The following is a 20,752-nucleotide window of genomic DNA, read 5'->3' as shown; positions in this document are numbered from 1 at the left end:
GGGCTTTCAGGTGCTAAACTAAAGGTGGGTCAGTACCTGAACTGCATCGTTGAAAAGGTGAAAGGCAACGGAGGAGTTGTTAGTCTGTCTGTTGGTCACTCAGAGGTTTCTACTGCCATTGCTACTGAAGAGCAGAGCTGGACCCTTAATAACTTACTACCAGGACTGGTGGTCAAAGCTCAGGTGCAGAAGGTAAGCTGTTCATTGCTACTACTACTTTTTAAAACAAAAATAATTCTTTTTAAAATATTACATGCATATGGTCTAAAACTACTGTCTAATAAGGGTAGTCACTAGTCACTTATGCCCATTGAGCACTTCAGATGTGGCCAGTGCCACATGTTGAAATGATAATATGTTGGATATATTAGGTTAAAAAAACTATACTAAAATGTCTTTTGTTTCTTTGTAGTTTCTAAAATGTGATTGCCAGAAAACTTAAAATTACATGTGTGGCTAGCATTGTATTTCTGTTGGATGGTGCTGATCTAAAGGGTCAAATGGAATTAAAAGGTTTATAATGAAGAACTTATCCGTCATAACCCCCATCTTTAACTCTTTTAGCTTATGTTTTGAAATTTCTCTCCATATTTCTGAGTAATAAGCTTCTGCTGGTATCTCTTGATTTTTCAATCTTAGGCATTGAGTTTTAACTTTTTTCTTTTTTTTTTTTTTTTTTTTGAGACGGAGTCTCACGCTGTCCCCCAGGTTGGAGTGCAGTGGCGCGATCTCGGCTCACTGCAAGCTCCGCCTCCTGGGTTCACGCCATTCTCCTGCCTCAGCCTCCTGAGTAGCTGGGACTACAGGCGCCCGCCACCGCGCCCAGCTAATTTTTTGTATTTTTAGTAGAGACGGGGTTTCACTGTGGTCTCGATCTCCTGACCTTGTGATCCACCCGCCTCGGCCTCCCAAAGTGCTGGGATTACAGGCATGAGCCACCGCGCCCGGCCTAACTTTTTTTCAAGCTAGAAAACATTTAGGTCTCTCTTTTTTTCATTAAAATATATATATATTTTGTAGAGATGAAGTCTTACTATGTTGCCCAGGTTGGTGTTGAATTCCTGAGCTCAAGCCATCCTCCCACCCTGGCCTCCCAAAGTGCTGGGATTACAGGCGTGAGTGATTTCAGCATACTAGCATGACTTCTTTTTTGAGACTGAGTTCACTCTTGCCGCCCAGGTCGCATGGCCGGATCTCAGCTCACTGCAAAGCTCCGGGCCCGGTTTACGCATTCTCCTTCCCGCTCCCTCAGCCTGAGTGAAGGACCACAGGCGCCCGGCCCCACTGGCCTGGGTTAGTTTTTTGTATTTTTTAGTAGAGACGGGAGCCACTGTTAGCCAGGATGGTCTCATCTCCTGATCTTGTGATCCGCCTGCCTCAGCTCCCAAAGTGCTGAGATTACAGGCTTGAGCCACCGCTGCCTCGCTTTTTGAGACAGTTCAGCCTGTTGCTCAGGGCTGGTATTGCAGGCATGATCCCTTTAGGTCACTGCAGCCTCTGCCTCCCAGGTTCAAGCGATACCCCTGCCTCAACCTCCCAAGTAGCTGGGACTATAGGCATGCACTACCACACCTGGCTGATTTTTGTGTTTTTAGTAGAGACAGGGTTTCACCATGTTGGCTAGGTTGGTGTCAAACTCCTGACCTCAAGTGATCCACCTGTCTGGGCCTCCCCAAATGCTGTGATTACAGGCGTGAGCCACCACACCTGGCCTACTATGACCTTCTTGAACAGCTTTTTTTCTCTTGGAGGTGGCAGTCAGCTTTGTTTTTGTCATTTGCGAAATTCTTTTCCTATCAGTATTTTTTCCTATACCCTCAACTTATTTTCATCTCGCTACAATTCTGCATGCTTTCAAATCCTTTAAGTAAACTACTGGTTTCTTTTTCTTCCCACCTAGAACCCTTTTTGATGTCCTCCTGCTATAGGATGGACTAGTTGCTCTGTAGGGCTCCTGCATAGCCGGTTTCCTAGGACTTCCCTTCTGCTCTCTCCTCTATCTCTATTGGAGCCTTCTTTGGTCCCATGTGTTCTTCTTTTTCGGTTTACTTCCTCGTTTTAGTGTGGCACATTATCCAGAAGCATCCTGGGAGAGCCTCTCAACTTTAACTTCCAATTGTCTAGGAAGTTTTTGTTTAGATTGCTGTATTATGAGTGAGGTGCTAAAAAACTGAGCAAGTCTGTGTGCCTGTGTGAGATTGTTGACTGTTTTTTAAATTTTTAAAATTTTTATAATTATTATTTTTTTTGAGACAGAGTCTTGCTCTGTCACCCGGGCTGGAGTGCGATGGCATGATCTCAGCTCATTGCAACCTCCACCATCCAGGTTCAAGTGATTCTCCTGCGTTAGCCTCCCGAGTAGCTGGGACTACAGGCATCCACCACCACGCCCAGCTAATTTTTGTATTTTTATAGAGACAGGGTTTCACTGTGTTGGCCAGGCTGGTCTCAAACTCCTGAGCTCAGGTGATCCACCTGCCTCAGCCTCCCAGAGTGCTAGGATTGTAGGCATGAGCCACCGCGCCCAGCTTCTTGGTGACTATTTAACTTTCCTGTCAGGAACAGGACTAGCAGATTTAATTTGGACAACCTCCTACTGTGATTGTTATAGGTCTTCTCTGGCATGTTAGATTTCTCTAGAAAGGATCTGACAATCTCCACCCAAGAGGGTCTAAGCCTGGCTGCCTGAGAATGAGTACGAGAAAGGGGCTGGATATTTACGTGATATTTAGAATTTAATTGACATTTTCAGAATTTGCACTTTTCCTGTTTTTTGATTCTGGTAACAGTTTTCCTAGAGAATAGGTTTCATATTTTGTGGGGAGGTAAGAGAGAGGACTTAGTTCTCTGATTTCATTCATCTCCCTCATCACTATCTTTTGAGGGGATTGTCACTTTAGCTTTTTGTTGACTCTGTAGGGTGACTTGGCTTGCTTGTGGTCAGTATCTCCCTTTTGCAAGCCTTTGAGTTTTACCTTCCTATACTGGGCAAGTATGTAAGTAACAATCAATTCCAGTTGTCAGGCTGGCAGTTCCCCAAGGATACACGTACAAAGCTCCTTCCACTCCATGGAGGACTCCCAGAGAGTGGGAGGACTGATGTCCTCTCTTAGCTGGAAGGGAGGTGAGCCTACTAAGAAGGAAACAGCCAGTGCAGGAATTGTTCTGCCGGTTAGTTTTATAGGAAGAAAAGATTGATAAGAGTTAGCTGGGGGAGGAGAGATACACAGTTAGGGATAATGTGGCATTGAGTGTTTACTGTGAGCAGTGTCTTACATTCGTCGTTCTTTCAAATAACTTTTTTTCATAACTTGTTCTGTTTATTTCTAGGTGACCCCGTTTGGCCTTACACTAAACTTCCTCACATTCTTCACGGGCATGGTTGATTTTATGCACCTGGATCCCAAGAAAGCTGGAACATATTTCTCAAATCAGGCAGTAAGAAATGTTGAACCTGTATTTTCTTGATTCCAACTGTGGTCCATTTGCTGTCCAGTATCACAGCTAGCTACAGGGAGGACCTAGGACTGCATGCATGCAGGTGTGCAGAGAGGAGACGAGAGGAATAATGAAAAGTGTTATGGAGGCCAGACGCGGTGGCTCATATGCTTGTAATCCCAACACTTTGGGAGGCGAGGTGGGCAGATCACTTAAGGTTAAGAGTTCAAGACCAGCCTGGCCAACATGGTGAAACCCCGTCTCTACTAAAAATACAAAAATTAGCCGGACGTGGTGGTGTATACCTGTAGTTCCAGCTACTCAGGGACGTGAGGCAGGAGAATCGCTTGAACCCGGGAGGCCGAGGTTGCAGTGAGCTGAGATCGTGCCACTCTATCCAGCCTGGGTGACAGAGTGAGACTCCGTTTCAAAAAAAAAAAAAAAAAAAGTTATGGAAAGAAAGTAAGAAGCTCCCAGGCGCCGAACTGAAATTAGAGAAGGAGCAGGTGGAAAAGGAGGCAACTTTTAGTTTTTACTTCATAGTCTTCCATGTAGTTTGATTTTTTTTTTCCTTTGGTATTACTAATTTTTTGTTTTTCTAATTTAAAGTTGTTTAGAAGAATATTTAACATAGGAGAATAAGATACGTTTAAACAGCAAAAGGTGATTTTAAAAGTTCTATGAGTAGTATAGATCCAATTTTGAAAAAATATTTTAAAAAGTACCTCTGGTTAAAATACTGGAAGATTATGCAATCAGGTGTTAATAGTGATGAACTCTGGGTGATTTTTCTGTTCTGTTCTTTTCTTTCGTTTCTTTTCTTTTTTTTTTAGACAGGGTCTCACTCTGTCACCCAGGCTGGAGTGCAGTAGCGCAAACATGGCTCACTGCAGCTTCAGTCCCCTGGGCTCAATTGATCCTCCCATCTCAGTCCTCAGAGTAGTTGGGACCACAGATGCTGCCACGATGCCTGGCTAATTAAAAAAAAATTCGTGGGCCAGGCATGGTGGCTCACGCCTGTAATCCCAGCACTTTGGGAGGCCGAGACGGGCGGATCACGAGGTCAGGAGATCGAGACCATCCTGGCTAACACGGTGAAACCCCGTCTCTACTAAAAAATACAAAAAACTAGCCGGGTGAGGTGGCGGGCGCCTGTAGTCCCAGCTACTTGGGAGGCTGAGGCAGGAGAATGGCGTGAACCCGGGAGGCGGAGCTTGCAGTGAGCTGAGATCCGGCCACTGCACTCCAGCCTGGGCGACACAGTAAGACTCCATCTCAAAAAAAAAAAAAAAAATAAAAAAATAAAAAAATAAAAATTCGTAGGCCAGGCATGGTGGCTCACGCCTATAATCCCAGCACTTTGGTAGGCCGAGGCGGGACAATCACAAGGTCAGGAGTTCAAAACCAGCCTGGCCAGCATGGTGAAACTCTGTCTGTACTAAAAATAATAAAAAAAAAATTAGCCAGACCTGGTGGTGTGTACCTGTAGTCCCAGCTACTCAGGAGACTGAGGCAGGAGAATTGCTTGAACCCGGGAGGCAGAGGTTGCAGTGAGCCGAGATTGCATCACTGCACTCCGGCCTGGGCAACAGAGCAAGACTCTGTCTCAAAAAAAAAAAATTGTAGAGGCAAGGTCTCGCCATGTTGCCCAGGATGGTTTTGAACTCCTGGGCTCAAGGAGTCCCCCATCTTTGCCTCCCGAAGTGCTGGGATTACAGGTATGAGTCACAACACCTGGCTCCACTTGTATTTAAATATTCAAGTTTTCTACAATGAACATGGATATTTAGGAAGAAAATCCTAATATATGTTATTCAGAATTTTTTAGAATTCTAAAATGATTTCTTTTTTTAAATAGTAATGTATGCTATAGAGAATTTATTTATTTATTTATTTTTCGAGACAAAGTCACACACTATTGCCCAGAGTGTAGTACAATGGCACGATCACGGTTAATTGCAACCTCAGCCTCCCGGGTTCTGGCAATCCTCCCACCTCAGCCTCCTGAGTAGCTGGGACTACAGATGCATGCCACCACGGCCAGCTAATTTTTTCTGTTTTTTGTAGAGATGGGGTCTCGCTGTGTTGCCCAGGCTGGTCTTAAACACCTGGGCTCAAATGATCCTCCTGCCTAGGCCTCCTACAGTGCTGGGATTATAGGCTTGAGCTACTGCAACTAGCTGAGAATTTTTTTTTTTTAAAGTGAAACTAGGGTTTTATACTACCTAGTGATAATACTGTTAATATTTTCCTAAACCTCTTTTTAGTAATTTTTTTCTCCCTATAATCATTCGTGTGTGGAATTGAGACATTTTACATGTTTTAATGTCATGAAGAGATCAGGCTTTTTCTGTTAGTTTCAGAGGAGCCTTGGATGTAGTGACACTAGTACATGGTTTCTGTTGTATTACAGATATATTAGCTCCTTGGTGTTGAGGGGACTTGAGTAAACTTTCCTGCTAATTTTTGTGTATTTATTTTATTATTATTTTTTGAGACAGGGTCTCACTCTGTCACCCAGGCTGGAGTGCAGTGGCGTGATCATCACTCACTGCAGCCTTGACCTCCTGGGCTCACTCAGGTGATTCTCCTGCTTCAGCCTCCCAAATGGTGCACGCCACCGTGCTTGACTAATTTTTTTTTTTTTCTTTTTTTTTTTTGAGACTAAGTCTCACTTCGTCACCCAGGCTGGAGTGCAGTGGCACAGTCTTGGCTCACTGCAACGTCTGCCTCCCATTTCAAGTGATTCTTGTGCCTCAGCCTCCTGAGTAGCTGGAAGTACAAGTACGTGCCACCATGCCCGGCTATTTTTTTTTTTTTTTGGAGACAGAGTCTTGCTCTGTCGCCCAGGCTGGAGTGCAGTGGCGCTATCTCAGCTTACTGCAGCCTCCGCCTCCTGGGTTCAAGCGATTCTCCTGCTTCAGCCTTTTGAGTAGCTGGGATTACAGGCGCCTGCCACCACACCCAGCTCACTGCTGGGTCTTTTTTTGTATTTTTAGTAGAGACGGGGTTTCACTGTGTTAGCCAGGATGGCCTTGATCTCCTGACCTCGTGATCCGCCTGCGTTGGCCTCCCAAAGAGCTGGGATTACAGGCATGAGCCACCGCTTCCAGCCTAACTTTGTTTTTTAAATCTAGAGATGAGGTTTCGCCATGTTGGCTGGGCTATCTCAAACTCCTGATCTCAAGTGATCTGCCCACCTCAGACTCCCAAAATGCTGGGATTACAGGCATGAGCCATGATCCCCGGCCAAATTTTTGTATTTTTTGTTGAGATAGGGTTTCACTATGTGCGCAGGCTGGTCTCTGACTCCTGAGCTCAAGTGATCCACCTGCCTCGGTATCCCAAAGTGCTGGGATTATCAGTGTGAGCCACTATAACTGGCTTGAGTAAGTTTTGATTTAGTCAGACATCGTCCCTATGGGACATTTTGACTTTGTTGCATGCTGCTTGAGTATGGAAGCCAGTTTGAGTACTTACCTACTAAGGATGTGAGTACTCACATACCTGGTTAGCATGTGGAGAGGCTTGATGCCTGGAAGGTCTGCTCTAGGGTGCTCCTGTGTGCCTCCTCCTGCTCACCCTGCCTTTCCTTTTGTCTAGGTGAGGGCTTGCATCCTCTGCGTCCATCCTCGAACCAGAGTTGTGCGCCTGAGCCTGCGCCCCATCTTCCTACAGCCTGGACGCCCACTCACCCGACTCTCTTGCCAGAACCTTGGAACGGTGCTGGATGATGTTCCTGTCCAGGGCTTTTTCAAAAAGGCTGGGGCCACCTTCAGGCTGAAGGATGGGGTTCTGGCGTATGCCCGGGTAAGGAGGCCTCTTTGTTTGGTCAGGGATCTTATCACTGGAAGGACTTTTGGAGCACAGGGGGCCGTTTCTGCTTCTTTCATCCCTTGATGCTAGTTTAGAATTTCTGGATATTGCAGTTCTAATTCCTGTTCATAGTGATTAGAACAATGTCTGTTGACTGTGTTAGGATGCCTTAGAACCAGCTTGCCATATCTGATACTTGGTTAATGGTTAAGTGTAAGGATGAGTTAGGATCCAGACCAGGGCCCAGCAGAGTTTTTCTTAAAGGGCTAGGTCATAAATACTTTAGGCTGTGAGCCCTGTGGTGGTCTCTGTCCTAATTGTTCAATGCTGTTGTTATGGCTTGAAAGCAGCCATAGACAGTACGTAAATGAACGGATGGCTGTATTCCAATACAACTTCTATTTACTAAAACCGGCACTAGGCACAGTTGACTGATCTATGTTCTGGACTTTCTCTGACCTTCCTGAAATTCTGTGATGATAAAGAGCAGTTTTTTAGTGTGAAGAATTACTTAACCCGGCAATCAAAGTACTGTTTTTATGGTACATGATTAGTGTTGAGTCCTCTCTATGGGCTGTAAGGTCTCATTGGCTCAGACCTATTGTCTCTGGCTTGTCCTCAATCACTTGGTACTTTGCAGCTCAACCATCTCTCTGATTCTAAGAATGTCTTCAATCCTGAGGCCTTCAAGCCAGGGAACACTCACAAGTGTAGAATTATTGACTACAGCCAAATGGATGAACTGGCCTTGCTCTCTCTACGAACGTAAGTCTGTCATTAACAGGTAGGGGTGTAGAGATGTGCACCTGTACATGTTCATATTCCGTTTCTCCTGGCTGTGCTTGGTGAGGGTTTTCTTTCTTGCCAGCGTGACTGTGGTAGCCCTGAATTTTAGGCAACCTCTGCCCCAGTTTATTTAATTTTGTGTTTTCTCTTTGTCCTAGATCTATTATTGAAGCTCAGTACCTTAGATATCATGACATCGAACCTGGGGCAGTGGTAAAGGTAAGACCTCAAGCATATAATTAGGTACTCCCTCAGTTTCAGGCGTTCCTTAGTTCACATACAGGTGACTGTCAGCTCGTTAGTCCTCATGTTAACACATTGAATGTCATTTTCCTTACCTTTGCCTGCTGACTAGAATTTCTTTCTTTTTCTTTGGGTAACTCGTAATTAATTTCAAGGTAAGATCTTACTAGCACCACCCAGCTACACAATGGCAGTAGATCATAAATCCTGAGATTTGGGATTTGATGGTAGTTAGTAGACCAGATCAAAAGTTAGTCCTGTGATTATTGAGCTTCCTGGAATATTAGTGAGAAGCCAGTTCCAGATACCTGTCCTCTCCAACCATTTGGTTCTAATCGAGCAGCTCCCTTTATATGTAGAGTTTATTCCTTAGGACACCTTGACATAGTCCCTTTCTTTGGGGAATGTATTTTAAGGCACACAGAAAGCACATGCTCACACAGAAAGATGTGAAGGCTCCCACAAATAAAGCTGATGAAATAATCCAGCTCAGGTTGGGGTGTGTGCTTCACCTATATGCCATCTGGAATAACAGGCACAGTTAGCCCAGGAAGGTGGCTGTGAAGGGGAGGTGTGACATGCCTTGTAAGAGGTGGGGGAAAGGCCATTCTTGAGACATTGAGGCAGCTTATCTTTGGACTCTAGGGTATAGTGCTAACCATAAAGTCATATGGGATGCTGGTGAAGGTGGGCGAGCAGATGAGGGGCCTGGTACCTCCCATGCACCTGGCTGACATCCTGATGAAGAATCCAGAGAAGAAGTACCACATTGGGGATGAGGTCAAGTGCCGGGTAAGCCTCCTGAAGGGTCTCTTGGGATTTTGGCTAGATGGGAAGAGAGCAGTTCTCAACTGAAGTTTCTGCCTTTTTCCACAAATTGAGTGTGTAATGTCTGTAGTGTGTCTAGTACTGTACCTGGCATTGGGAAGAGAAAAGTGAGTCCCTGTTTTGTGTAGTATAATTGGGAGTTAAAATATTCATACATGAAGAGAGAGCAAGCCAGCCTGTGATCTTTTGCCATGTGGCTTGGTGCAGGTGCTGTGCTGTGGTCACACCTGAGAAAGGGGAGGCGAGGGTGGGCTGGAGCAGCCAGAATTGTTGACGTTATCAATAGCGACTGCCACTAACAGGTATTCTGTGCCAGTTTCTATGCTAGGCATGTGACAGGCATTATTTCATTTAATCCTTGAAACGACCCTAACAATTAAGTACTATTATTTTCATTTTGCAGGTGGGAAAATTAAAGCTTAGGAAAGCCAACTGTCTTGCCCAGAGTCACACAGCTAATAAACGGCAGAACCAGTTTTTGAATGTCAGCTCTGTATGACAATAACGTTTTCTAGATTTCTGGCAGAGGTAGCACTTGAACTAGAAAGGATAGGTAGGATTTGGGAGATTGGGGAGAGCAAAGGGTGTGTTCCAGGCACAGAGATAGCCCTAGCAAAGCTGCGAAAACATGGGTGAGTTACGACAAAGGCTCGAATCCCACGGAAAGCCTCATAGAGTTGTGAAGCTTCAGTATGATGATGCACACGGAGTGCTCCATGAGCAGGCACTTAGCATATCAGATTTTCCTGTATTCATTTTATTTCATCATTATTGACTCAGCGGAGGTAATGATTGCCCATTGGTGCAAAATTTTACAGTAGTGGGATCAAGAGTTAAACAGAGTTTTTCTGTCTTTAAGGAGATGACCTTCTGAGGGGGTGAAAGACAGTTGCATCTCCATCTTATTTGATAGCTAATAAACAGCAGTACTAAGGTGGTAAATTGGTTCATCATTGGTTCTGTTAGACTAGATGCAAAGCCCACTAGGAAGGAGCCAAGATGGTGTAGAAGTTAGTGTAACCAAGACTCCACAGAGGTGCCGGGAATGTTGCTTCATGGTCAGGAGAGGGTAGTGTGCAGCGATTTATGGGAGCAATTACATTTGAAATAGTGATTTGTATGCTGCAGATTGTCATACAGCAGGAAGCAAGAAGAATCTGCCACTGAGTTGATTAGAGGAAAAGCTATAGCAGGTTCTTGGGGAATGGCCCCATGGCTTTTGGGTTTAAGAGGTTGCAGGGACCAGCTCAGTGGCTCTCATGGTAACAGATAACTTGACAGCCTATGTCCCTCCCCTAGGTTTTGCTTTGTGACCCTGAAGCCAAGAAGCTGATGATGACCCTGAAAAAAACCCTGGTTGAGTCCAAACTACCTGTCATTACCTGCTATGCCGATGCCAAGCCTGGTCTGCAGACACATGGCTTCATCATCAGGGTCAAGGACTATGGCTGCATTGTGAAGTTCTACAACAATGTGCAGGGACTGGTGCCCAAGCATGAGCTCAGTACCGAGTATATCCCTGACCCGGAGAGAGTTTTTTACACTGGCCAGGTAACCCTTCCCCTAGACAGGTCCCCTCTACCCTTGGTGACCCCACAAACACAAATATGAAGGAGCAGTAAGTAGTAGGGCTGCCTTTAAGAGTAGTAGGGCTGCCTTTAAGAGGCTGAGGAAGAGAGCACATGGGGCAGTGGGTATGAGCCGGCTAAATGGAGGAGACGGGGAACAGAACAGGGAGAAAGCCTCGGCGGGTTCAGCAGAAGCTGACAAGCTGATGGGTCTCAGGCACGCATGGAAGAGGTCAGTCTTTACCTGTAATAAACCTGTGCCTCTCGTATCAGAAATTGTTGTGAGGTCACTGTCACCACACGGGGGCAGTGCTGTAAAACTAGTGAGTCTTGGTATCACTAGGAAAAACACTTTTTTATGCCTTTAAACGACTTTAAATGGATAGATAATAATTGTACATATTTATGGGGTACAATGTGATATTTCTTTTTTTTTCTTTTCTTTTTTATTTTTTTCAAGACAGAGTTTCCCTCTGTCACCCAGGCTGGAGTGCAATGGCGTGATCTCAGCTCACTGCAGCCTCCACCTCCCAGGCTCAAGCGATTCTCGAGCTTCAGCCTCCCAAGTAGCTGGGACTACAGGCATGTGCCGGCACACCCAGCTAATTTTTGTAGTTTTAGTAGAGATGGGATTTCGCCGTTTTGGCCAGGCTGGTCTCGAACTCCTGGCTTCAAGCAATCAGCCCACCTTGGCCTTTCAAAGTGCTGGAATTACAGGCCTGAGCCACTAAGCCTGGCCACCATGTGATATTTCAATACATGCTTACAATATGTAATGATCAAACCAGGGTAATTATCATCTCCATCACCTCAGAGAGAAAAATAATTTTTAAGACTTGGATGGTACAAAAAAAGTTATTTATGTCTTCTGTTTATCCCAAAGCCTGCCCTGGGAGATTGTGTAGTTCTCAGTGCATTTCTTCTTTTCACCACCTTCTGATCTGATCCAAAGGCTTGGTAGATCTCTCAAGGCCTCTGCAGCACTAGTGGAGGGCATGCTGCAGGGCCTGCAAGGCCTGCTGGGAGGAGTTGGCCAAGCCTGTGTGGTTTCTTGCCAGGTGGTGAAGGTTGCTGTGTTGAACTGTGAGCCATCCAAAGAGAGGATGCTCTTATCCTTCAAGCTGTCAAGTGATCCAGAGCCAAAGAAAGAGCCTGCAGGACACAGTCAGAAGAAAGGAAAAGCCATTAACATTGGGCAGGTACCTGGACTTTTCTGGACAAGCTTTTTTTATGTTACAGTGGCAGAGAGCAGGGCACCACTAACACGTGGTGTATTGGAACCCATGAAGCAGAAAGATAGAGGTAACTCGGTAAGATTTTGGGGCTAGAGGGGTTCTTGAGAGAGGACGTCATATGCATTCCTTCCTGTGTGTCAGAACAAATGGAAGCTGTCCATGAAAGTCCTGTTACAGTGAGGCTTTTCAGCAGTGGGCTGCTGACCTCTTTCCTCTTGGGTCCCTAGGGCCAACCTGCAGTTCTGGCTTTCCTGGGGCTCTGTGGAGGGACTTGAGAGAGGAGTGTGATGGGTCCACACATGAGTCCTCATGCATGTGCCCGTGCATGCATGCTGGGTAGTTGGGGTGGTGAGTGGTGTTTGGAAGAAAGCTGCCTCTTAGAGATCCTTGGTGCCGGAGTTTGATGCCTCCAAGCCCTGCCTGATCCAGACCAGGTTGTTCTCTGTTCATGACAAGTGCTATTTTTGTCTTTCTCTTCCCTGGGTAGTTGGTAGATGTGAAGGTTTTAGAGAAGACCAAAGATGGGCTGGAGGTGGCTGTCCTGCCGCACAACATCCGTGCTTTCCTCCCCACATCTCATCTGTCGGACCACGTTGCCAACGGCCCATTGTTACATCATTGGCTCCAGGCAGGTGACATCCTTCACCGAGTCCTGTGTCTGAGCCAGAGCGAGGGGCATGTTGTATCCTTGACTGGTATCTGTGGAACAGAGGAAGGTGGGGGGTCATGGGCGCTTGGATGGGAAATTCTGGGGAAATTAGTTAGAAACCCCATGGGGAAAAGACAGCTATTTGACCTCAGAAATACCTCCACAAAACCAAACCAGTGACGAAGCCTGTGCTGTGGAAAGTAAGAGCAGGCCTGAGTAAGTGCTGCCAGCAGATGCTGTTGGTCAGGGTGGAGTAGCCTGAAAGGTCATAGAGAGGGGGACTTTAGGGGGCTGGAGAAGGAGGCCCAGTGGGCTGCTTGGGAGCACATCTAGCTTTTTGGGGGCTTTCAATGCTTGCCCCTTGGATTAGAACAATTAATACGGTGGCGTCTGTCCCCCTTTCCTCTTTTTTTTTCACTATGTGCCTTCTCCCCCCAGGGCTATAGGCTCAGGAATATTCCCTTTGGTCTTTGCATAGGTTCTTTGAAGGAGCTTCTGCTCACAGAATGTAAAGTTCATTCTCCTTGGAGTAAAAACGGGCAGAAGAGGGAAAATGAGTTCATCAGTGTGAAGAGGGAGTAGTAGAGGATTGTGTGATGGCTGATCCAGCTGTCAGACCAGGGGGATGAGCCATCCCTTTTTGGTCTCCTCTAGTAATCTGCAGATTAGTGAATCGGGAATGGAATAAAACCGTGATTCTCAGCTGTAGTGTGCAGTTGGGCCATGCAGATGGCTGAGTCACACCAAAGTTTCTAATTCAGTAGGTCTGGGTGGTGCTTGCGAACTTGCATTTCTCCCAGGTTTCAGGCAATGTTGATGCTGCTGGTCTGCACACTTAGAGAATTGCTGTAGGAGCAGAGGTCAGCCTGCAGTTCTGTCTTTCTCTGTGGAGAAAAGAGATGGGAGAGATGGACATTTCATCTGCCCTTTCTGGAACATTCCTTGATGAAGTACCACTAGCTTCTTTGCAGGAAGCCGGCCTTGGTCTCCACAGTAGAAGGTGGCCAGGATCCCAAGAACTTCTCAGAAATTCATCCTGGAATGCTGCTCATTGGTTTTGTGAAGAGCATCAAGGACTATGGCGTGTTCATCCAGTTCCCCTCAGGTCTTAGCGGACTGGCCCCAAAAGCTGTAAGTTCAACTCCATGTACAAGGGCTTTGAGGAGAAATACAAGGTCACAGAACCTGAGGGCGGGTGGGGAGGAATATTCTTTTTTTTATTTTTTGTATTTCATTCTTCTTCTTATTATTTATTTATTATTTTTTTGAGACAGTGTCGTTCTGTCTCCCAGGCTGGATTGCAGTGGTGTGATCTCTACTCACTGTAACCTCCGCCTCCTGGGTTCAAGCGATTTTCCTGCTTCAGCCTTCCAAGTAGCTGGTATTACAGGCACCCACCAACATGCCCAGCTTTTTTTTTTGAATGGTAGAGACAGGGTTTTACCATGTTGGCCAGGCTGGTCTTGAACTCCTGACCTTAAGTGATCCACCCGCCTTGGCCTTCCAAACTGCTGTGATTACAGGTGTGAGCTGCCACACCCGGCCAAGGATACTTTACTCTTTTGAAAGATTTTCAGGGACACCACTTAAGGTGTGTGTGACATAAAGGCACCTGGGAGGGGTGAGTGCAGCTGAGCTTTTGGCCCATGTTCCTCTTGCCCAGCTGTGTGACCATCTGGAGGAAGGACTCCTTTCCCACTCCACACTACACATTGAAGGCCTTGGTCTCCAGTGTGAAGATGACTGCACTTGTTTTTATTCTCAGCACATTTAGACAGGGAAATTGATCATCCTGAGCTACTGAGTACAGGTTTTGCAGACTTCTGAGGTTTTTCAGGTGTTAAGGGACCAGAATGTCCTTGAAATTATTACCCGCCCCCCACCCCCAAGTTCCCATGCACTTTTCAGGTGGGAACAATCCCAGCAGTCCCCTAGCGGAGCCTCCTAGTGTACCCGGCATGTCAGCTGAGGCCTGGGCGGGGATGGGACTCACCAAAGTCATGGAAGACAGTTGAGCAAATGGCGTGCAGCTGATTGCTGCCGCAGATCGTTCATCAGTATTTCTTCCCCTCTGTAGGCCTGTCTCCCTGGTGTTTTGCCTGGGAAAATCTCATTTGCATCCCCTGCCAGAAACATTTTTAAAATGGTAGCAGAGGGGAGGGCCCCTGAAACAAGCCCAGTGAGGGGCAGAGGGTTCCCGTGGGTTGTTGGGGTGAGGACAGCCCTGGTGTCTGCCTGGCTTGCCGTGAATGTGCCTTCTTGCCCGAGTGCCCTCTCCTGGAGGCTCTGGTTTTTTTGTTTGTTTGTTTTTTGTTTTTTTTTTTTGAGATGGAGTCTCACTCTGTCGCCCAGGCTGGAGTGCAGTGGTGCAATCTCCGCTCACTGCAACGTCCGCCTCCCAGATTCAAGTGATTCCCCTGCCCCAGCCTCCCAAGTAGCTGGGATTGCAGGTGCGTGCCACCACTCCTGGCTAATTTTTGTATTATTAATAGAGTCGGGGTTTCAGCATGTTGGTCAGGCTGGTCTGGAACTCCTGACCTCGTGATTCACTCGCCTCAGCCTCCCAGAGTGCTGGGATTACAGGCGTGAGCCACCGCTCCCAGCCAATCCGGAGGCTTTGTTTTTATGGAAGGGGAGTAGAGCTGTGTTCAGAGAGGGCTTGGGGGAGCTTCCTGGGCCCCATTTCCCCCCACTCACATCCCCCTTTCTGCGGACGTCAAGTGGGTTGTCTTAATGAAGACCTTTCCTCTTCTCATCTCCTGCCTGTTCTTCTCTTCAGATCATGAGTGACAAATTTGTAACCTCCACAAGTGACCACTTTGTTGAGGGCCAGACAGTAGCAGCAAAGGTGACCAATGTGGATGAGGAGAAGCAGCGAATGCTGCTGTCACTGCGGCTGTCGGACTGTGCTCTGGGGGACTTGGCTACCACCAGCCTCCTCCTCCTGAGTCAGTGCCTGGAGGAGCTGCAGGGTGTGCGCAGCCTCATGAGCAACCGAGGTGGGGCACCTGTGGGGCACCTGTGGGGCAGGGGAGGCAGGCCAGGGGTGGGAGTATGTGTTGTAAATTACACCTGTTGTTAGGTGAGTTGCTGGGCTTCCCAGAACATAAGAAAAAATTTTTTTGGTTAACTTTTTTTTTTAATGGAAGTATGACCTGCATAAAGTACACATTATTATTATTATTATTATTATTATCGAGGCCAAGTCTCACTCTGTCACCTGGGCTGGGGTACGGTAGCGTGATCTTGGCTCACTGCAACTTCCACCTCCTAGGTTCAAGCGATTTTCCTTCCTCAGCCTCTGGAGTAGCTGGGATTACAGGCACCTGCCACCATGCCTGGCTAATTTTTGTATTTTTAGAGAAGACAGGGTTTTGCCATGTTGGCCAGGCTGGTCTCAAAGTCCTGACCTCACGTGATCCACCCGCCCTGGCCTCCCAAAGTGCTGGGATTACAGGTGTGAGCCGCTGCGCCCGGCCATAGTGCATAGTTACTACGTGTGCAGCTTAATCAATGTTTATATTACACCCCTTTAAGATAAAGGCCATTACGAGCATCCTAGATGTCCCCTTCTCCCCACTGCCAGTCCAGAGTCAAAGTTTCCCTTAGTTCTGTGGCTTTATATTTGCATTTGTTGTGAATTCACTCACCTTTTCACCTTTCATTCCTTTATTCAGCAGATGAAATGGAACTGGGACCTGCCAGGCTTTGTAAGGGGTTATTATTCTGACCCTCTTAGACTTTGAACCATTGTGTGGGATTGTTGTAACTTTTTTTTTTTCTTTTTTTTTTTTTTTTGAGACGGAGTCTTGCTCTGTCGCCCAGGCTGAAGTGCAGTGTCCGGATCTCAGCTCACTGCAAGCTCCGCCTCCCGGGTTTACGCCATTCTCCTGCCTCAGCCTCCCGAGTAGCTGGGACGACAGGCGCCCGCCACCGCGCCCGGCTAGTTTTTTGTATTTTTTTTAGTAGAGACGGGGTTTCACCATGTTAGCCAGGATGGTCTCGATCTCCTGACCTCGTGATCCGCCCATCTCGGCCTCCCAAAGTGCAGGGATTACAGGCGTGAGCCACCGTGCCCGGCCGGATTGTTGTAACTTTAATGGAATTTCATAGCAGGAGGCTTGAGAGGGGACAGTGAAAATTCAGAAACCGAAGGAAAGCCTGTCTTCCTGGTATTTGTTGGCTACTCCCTTGAATTATGGTCAGGTAGGATTAGCAAGGGGCTTAGGTCTGTCTGCCTGTGACAAGAGTTTTTGTGGATACTGAACATTTTTGCAAAAAGTGATTTTACTTTGTCAGTGGTTCCAGTGCTCTACTGTCCTCCATGGTGACAGCACACTGCCAGAGGAAAAGAACAGTGAGAGTGTTGTTTCATGGTACTAATCCGTGTTTCCTTCGGGTCTCTGGCAGACTCTGTGTTGATCCAGACGCTGGCTGAGATGACCCCAGGAATGTTCCTTGACCTAGTGGTGCAGGAGGTGTTGGAAGATGGCTCTGTGGTATTCAGTGGGGGTCCGGTGCCCGACCTGGTCCTGAGAGCCAGCAGATACCATCGCGCGGGTGAGTGCTTCTGTCTTACCCATTGTGGTTGGTGGGAGGACCCTTTGTCCATTGCTCCCTCTCCTGGATATAGAATTTCTAAATACTTAGGGTAGATGAGTTGATTCCGTAGAGATTTTTGGCATGCCTACCTTGAGTGAATGCAGAGGCTTAGGTACGAATCCTTTAATTGTTACAATAGGGTAGATCTAGATTTTTATATATTAGGTTACGTAAATTAAGGCCCAACTGAGCTTGAACTATGGGCGATAGACCCTTGGTTTCCCTAATTATGGCCCGCATGGACCCAGGACGTGTGTCCTCTCTGCTTTCTTGGATCTAAGGGGTAGCAACTACACGTGAGAGGTGCTGCTCTCCCTTCACCCTGTTCCAGAAGGATAATCACACTGTGGTTCTGCACTGCAGGGCAGGAGGTGGAATCTGGGCAGAAAAAAAAGGTTGTGATCTTAAATGTTGATCTTTTGAAGTTGGAAGTGCACGTTTCCCTTCACCAGAACTTGGTGAATAGAAAAGCTAAAAAGGTAAGCTTGCTTCTGACTTCCATTTTCGTGGTTTCACATGATGTACCCTTCAACCCCACACTTCCAGTTCAGGAATTCCAACTCAGATGCCTGTAGTGAGGGTAGCCCTATGTCTGGATGGATCCAGGACACCCCCGGTTTAGACCTCTCATCCTGGTGTGGTTCATAGTGCTGATTTCTATTCTGGTTCTGGTGATAAGTTACATGGGCACTCCATCTTTAGGGCCAAACAAATAAATAGTGCAGGAGTGGAGCTGGCTGTGTGGGTAGGGAGTGGCTGGCCTGGGACTCTGACAAGCTCGGGAGTGCATGCCCAGCCCGCATGGGGCTGAGACTGTTCAGTCCTGCCCAATTGTTGCCAGTTGGGAATATCTGGGGCTACTGCTGCTTGATTTTTAAGAGAAGGCAGAATTTGGATTTTTATTTGAAATAAAAGCTGAAAATGTTGGAAACTTATTTTTTTAAAATAAGTTTGGCATGAGCCGAACAGCATGTCTGTGGGCAGTTCAGATCTCCAGGCTGTGCGTCCACACCCTCATCTGCCTTGTCTTCTGGACACTTGTGTGTGACATAAGAATGGGTTTGAGGGAAATCTCAAAATTATTATTTTTCTCTGGGTGATGAATGTATTTGATTATCGTCTAAAGCACTTATTAGGCACCTAGTTGCATAGAGTATGGTGCAGTATAGATACAATCCTTAATTTCTAGTTGCTTACAGTATTAATAGTTTAGAACAGACAGAGAGAGAATGGAGAGCAATACTAACCTCTCATTCAGTTTTCTAGCAGGACCCTGTACCGTTTTATCACCTGAGGGAAACGGGCATACAAGAGCATGAGCACAATTTGGATTCTGAGGAAAGAGAGGTTAGGTGCCTTGCACACAATAAGCTCTCAGTAATGACTCTATTCATTGCTTGGGTGGAAGAGTGATTAAATTGGGGATGGGGAGCTGCAGGACAGAGTCAGGAACCACAATGTCTGTAAGCTGAGAGAGCTGTTAGAGGTTGCAAGGCTGTGCATCAGAATTATCTCAATAACTTGTAAAATTCAGATTTAGTAGATCTAGGATAGGGTCTTGCAATTTAAGTTGAAAGCAAAACAAAACCAAGCCAAGGTAATTCAGAGGCAGCCCCATGAGTTTAGTGTACAGGAGAGAAAGCTAGGTCCAGGGAGTGAAGGCTAGTCTGTTCCAGCTCAGACCAGCCTTGGGTTCCCTAGCCTTGGGACCCCAGAGGGTTTCCTTAGCTATACCCTGCCCAGTGGGGCCATGAGTGAGTGACCATGCTGTGTAAACAGGAAAGCAGGGATGGTTGCTTTTCTCTCTTCTAGCTGAGGAAAGGCAGCGAACACCAGGCGATTGTGCAGCACTTGGAGAAGTCGTTTGCCATTGCCTCCTTGGTAGAGACTGGCCACCTGGCAGCTTTCTCCCTTACCTCTCACCTCAACGACACCTTCCGCTTTGACTCAGAGAAGTTGCAGGTGGGACAGGGTGTCTCCCTAACCCTCAAGACCACAGAACCAGGAGTGACTGGCCTTCTTTTGGCTGTGGAGGGGCCGGCTGCCAAGAGGACCATGAGGCCGACCCGGAAGGACTCTGAGACAGTTGATGAGGATGAAGAAGTGGATCCAGCTCTGACTGTAGGAACCGTAAAGAAGCACACCCTCTCCATCGGGGACATGGTGACAGGGACTGTCAAGTCCATTAAGCCCACCCATGTGGTTGTGACTCTGGAAGATGGCATCATTGGCTGTATCCATGCCTCCCACATTCTAGATGATGTTCCAGAGGGCATCTCTCCTACTACCAAACTGAAGGTTGGGAAGACGGTCACTGCCCGAGTGATTGGTGGGCGAGACATGAAGACATTCAAGTATGGAGGCTCACGGGGGTGGCCTGACTTCGAGGGGAGATTGTTGTTGAGGGAGGACTGGGAAAGTAGGCGGGCTCCAAAAAGTTGCATGTAAGTCAGATTCTCTTTTAGTTAACAAAAGGCATTCACCAAAGAATTGTTTTGCATGATTTTTTTTTTTTTTTTGAGACGGAGTCTTGCTCTATTGCCCAGACTGGAGTGCAGTGGCGTGATCTTGGCTCACTGCAAGCTCCGCCTCCCGGGTTCATGCCATTCTCCTGTCTCAGCCTCCCAAGTAGCTGGGACTACAGGCACCTGCCACCATGTCCGGCTAACTTTTTGTGTTTTTAATAGAGATAGGGTTTCACCGTGTTAGCCAGGATGGTCTCCATCTCCTGACCTTGTGATCCGCCCACCTCTGCCTCCCAAAGTGCTGGGATTACAGTGCATGATTCTTTTTAAAAATGTGGAATATATGGTGTGGTTGTTAAGAACGGGTTCGGAGTCAAACCTGGGTTTGAATTCTAGATTAACTGTGACCATGTGGCAGTAGCTACTTGACTCCAAATTTTATTTTCTTACTTTTTTTTTTTTTTTTTTGAAACAGAGTCTCGCTGTCACCCAGGCTGGAGTGCAGTGGCACGATCTTGGCTCACTGCAAACTCCATCTCCCAGGTTCATGCCATTCTCCTGCCTCAGCCTCCCGAGTAGCTGGGACTACAGGCGCCCATCACCACGCTCAACTAAATTTTTGTATTTTTAGTAGAGACGGGGTTTCACCGTGTTAGCCAGGATGGTCTCAATCTCCTGACATGATCCACCCACCTCGGCCGCCCAAAGTGCTGGGATTATAGGTGTGAGCCACCGCGCCTGGCCTATTTTCTTAATATGTAACGTGAGAATCATGGTAGCGACTACCTTGTAGGGCCATGGTGAAGACTGAAAGAGAGAATGTGTAGTCTGTTCTTTGCCTAGTGAGTTGCCTGCCTCGGTTACTGTGCTGTATACATCTGCAGTTGTCATAATCCATTCTCCACATCCCACCTTAATTATCCTCATTTGCTTTAAATCTTGTGCCACATGTTACTGTAGCAGAAATTACTGCTATAACAAGAACAGCAAAAGAAGAATTCAAAGTCTGGCCAATAATTTGCATATTAATTTCAGTAGCCAACTGTGAGGTCTTCAGTAAGTCATTTATCCTCTAAATAAAGACCTCAGTTTCCTTATTTTTAGAACGAAAGAATTGGAGTA

General features: G+C 46.8%; 1 protein-coding gene across 6 annotated transcripts in view; it reads left to right on the top strand.

The window, feature by feature from the left end:
• Window positions 1-20,752, top strand: part of PDCD11 (programmed cell death 11) — a 53,039-nt gene that overhangs the window by 12,025 nt on the left and 20,262 nt on the right. For all 6 annotated transcript variants that reach the window (XM_003904212.4, XM_009215288.3, XM_017944287.3 and 3 more), the window contains 14 exons: window positions 11-192; window positions 3,331-3,438; window positions 7,042-7,248; window positions 7,895-8,019; window positions 8,199-8,259; window positions 8,929-9,075; window positions 10,411-10,662; window positions 11,738-11,878; window positions 12,402-12,596; window positions 13,524-13,694; window positions 15,343-15,562; window positions 16,974-17,123; window positions 17,529-17,644; window positions 18,978-19,519. In XM_003904212.4, coding sequence (XP_003904261.2) covers window positions 11-192; window positions 3,331-3,438; window positions 7,042-7,248; window positions 7,895-8,019; window positions 8,199-8,259; window positions 8,929-9,075; window positions 10,411-10,662; window positions 11,738-11,878; window positions 12,402-12,596; window positions 13,524-13,694; window positions 15,343-15,562; window positions 16,974-17,123; window positions 17,529-17,644; window positions 18,978-19,519 — 2,617 coding nt within the window. The remainder of the gene's footprint in view (window positions 1-10; window positions 193-3,330; window positions 3,439-7,041; window positions 7,249-7,894; window positions 8,020-8,198; window positions 8,260-8,928; window positions 9,076-10,410; window positions 10,663-11,737; window positions 11,879-12,401; window positions 12,597-13,523; window positions 13,695-15,342; window positions 15,563-16,973; window positions 17,124-17,528; window positions 17,645-18,977; window positions 19,520-20,752) is intronic.

This window comes from Papio anubis, chromosome 11 (assembly GCF_008728515.1).
Source record: "Papio anubis isolate 15944 chromosome 11, Panubis1.0, whole genome shotgun sequence".
Classification (NCBI taxonomy): Eukaryota; Metazoa; Chordata; class Mammalia; order Primates; family Cercopithecidae; genus Papio; species Papio anubis.
The sequence above is the reverse complement of the archived record's forward strand: the minus strand, read 5'-3'. Positions and strand labels throughout refer to the sequence as shown.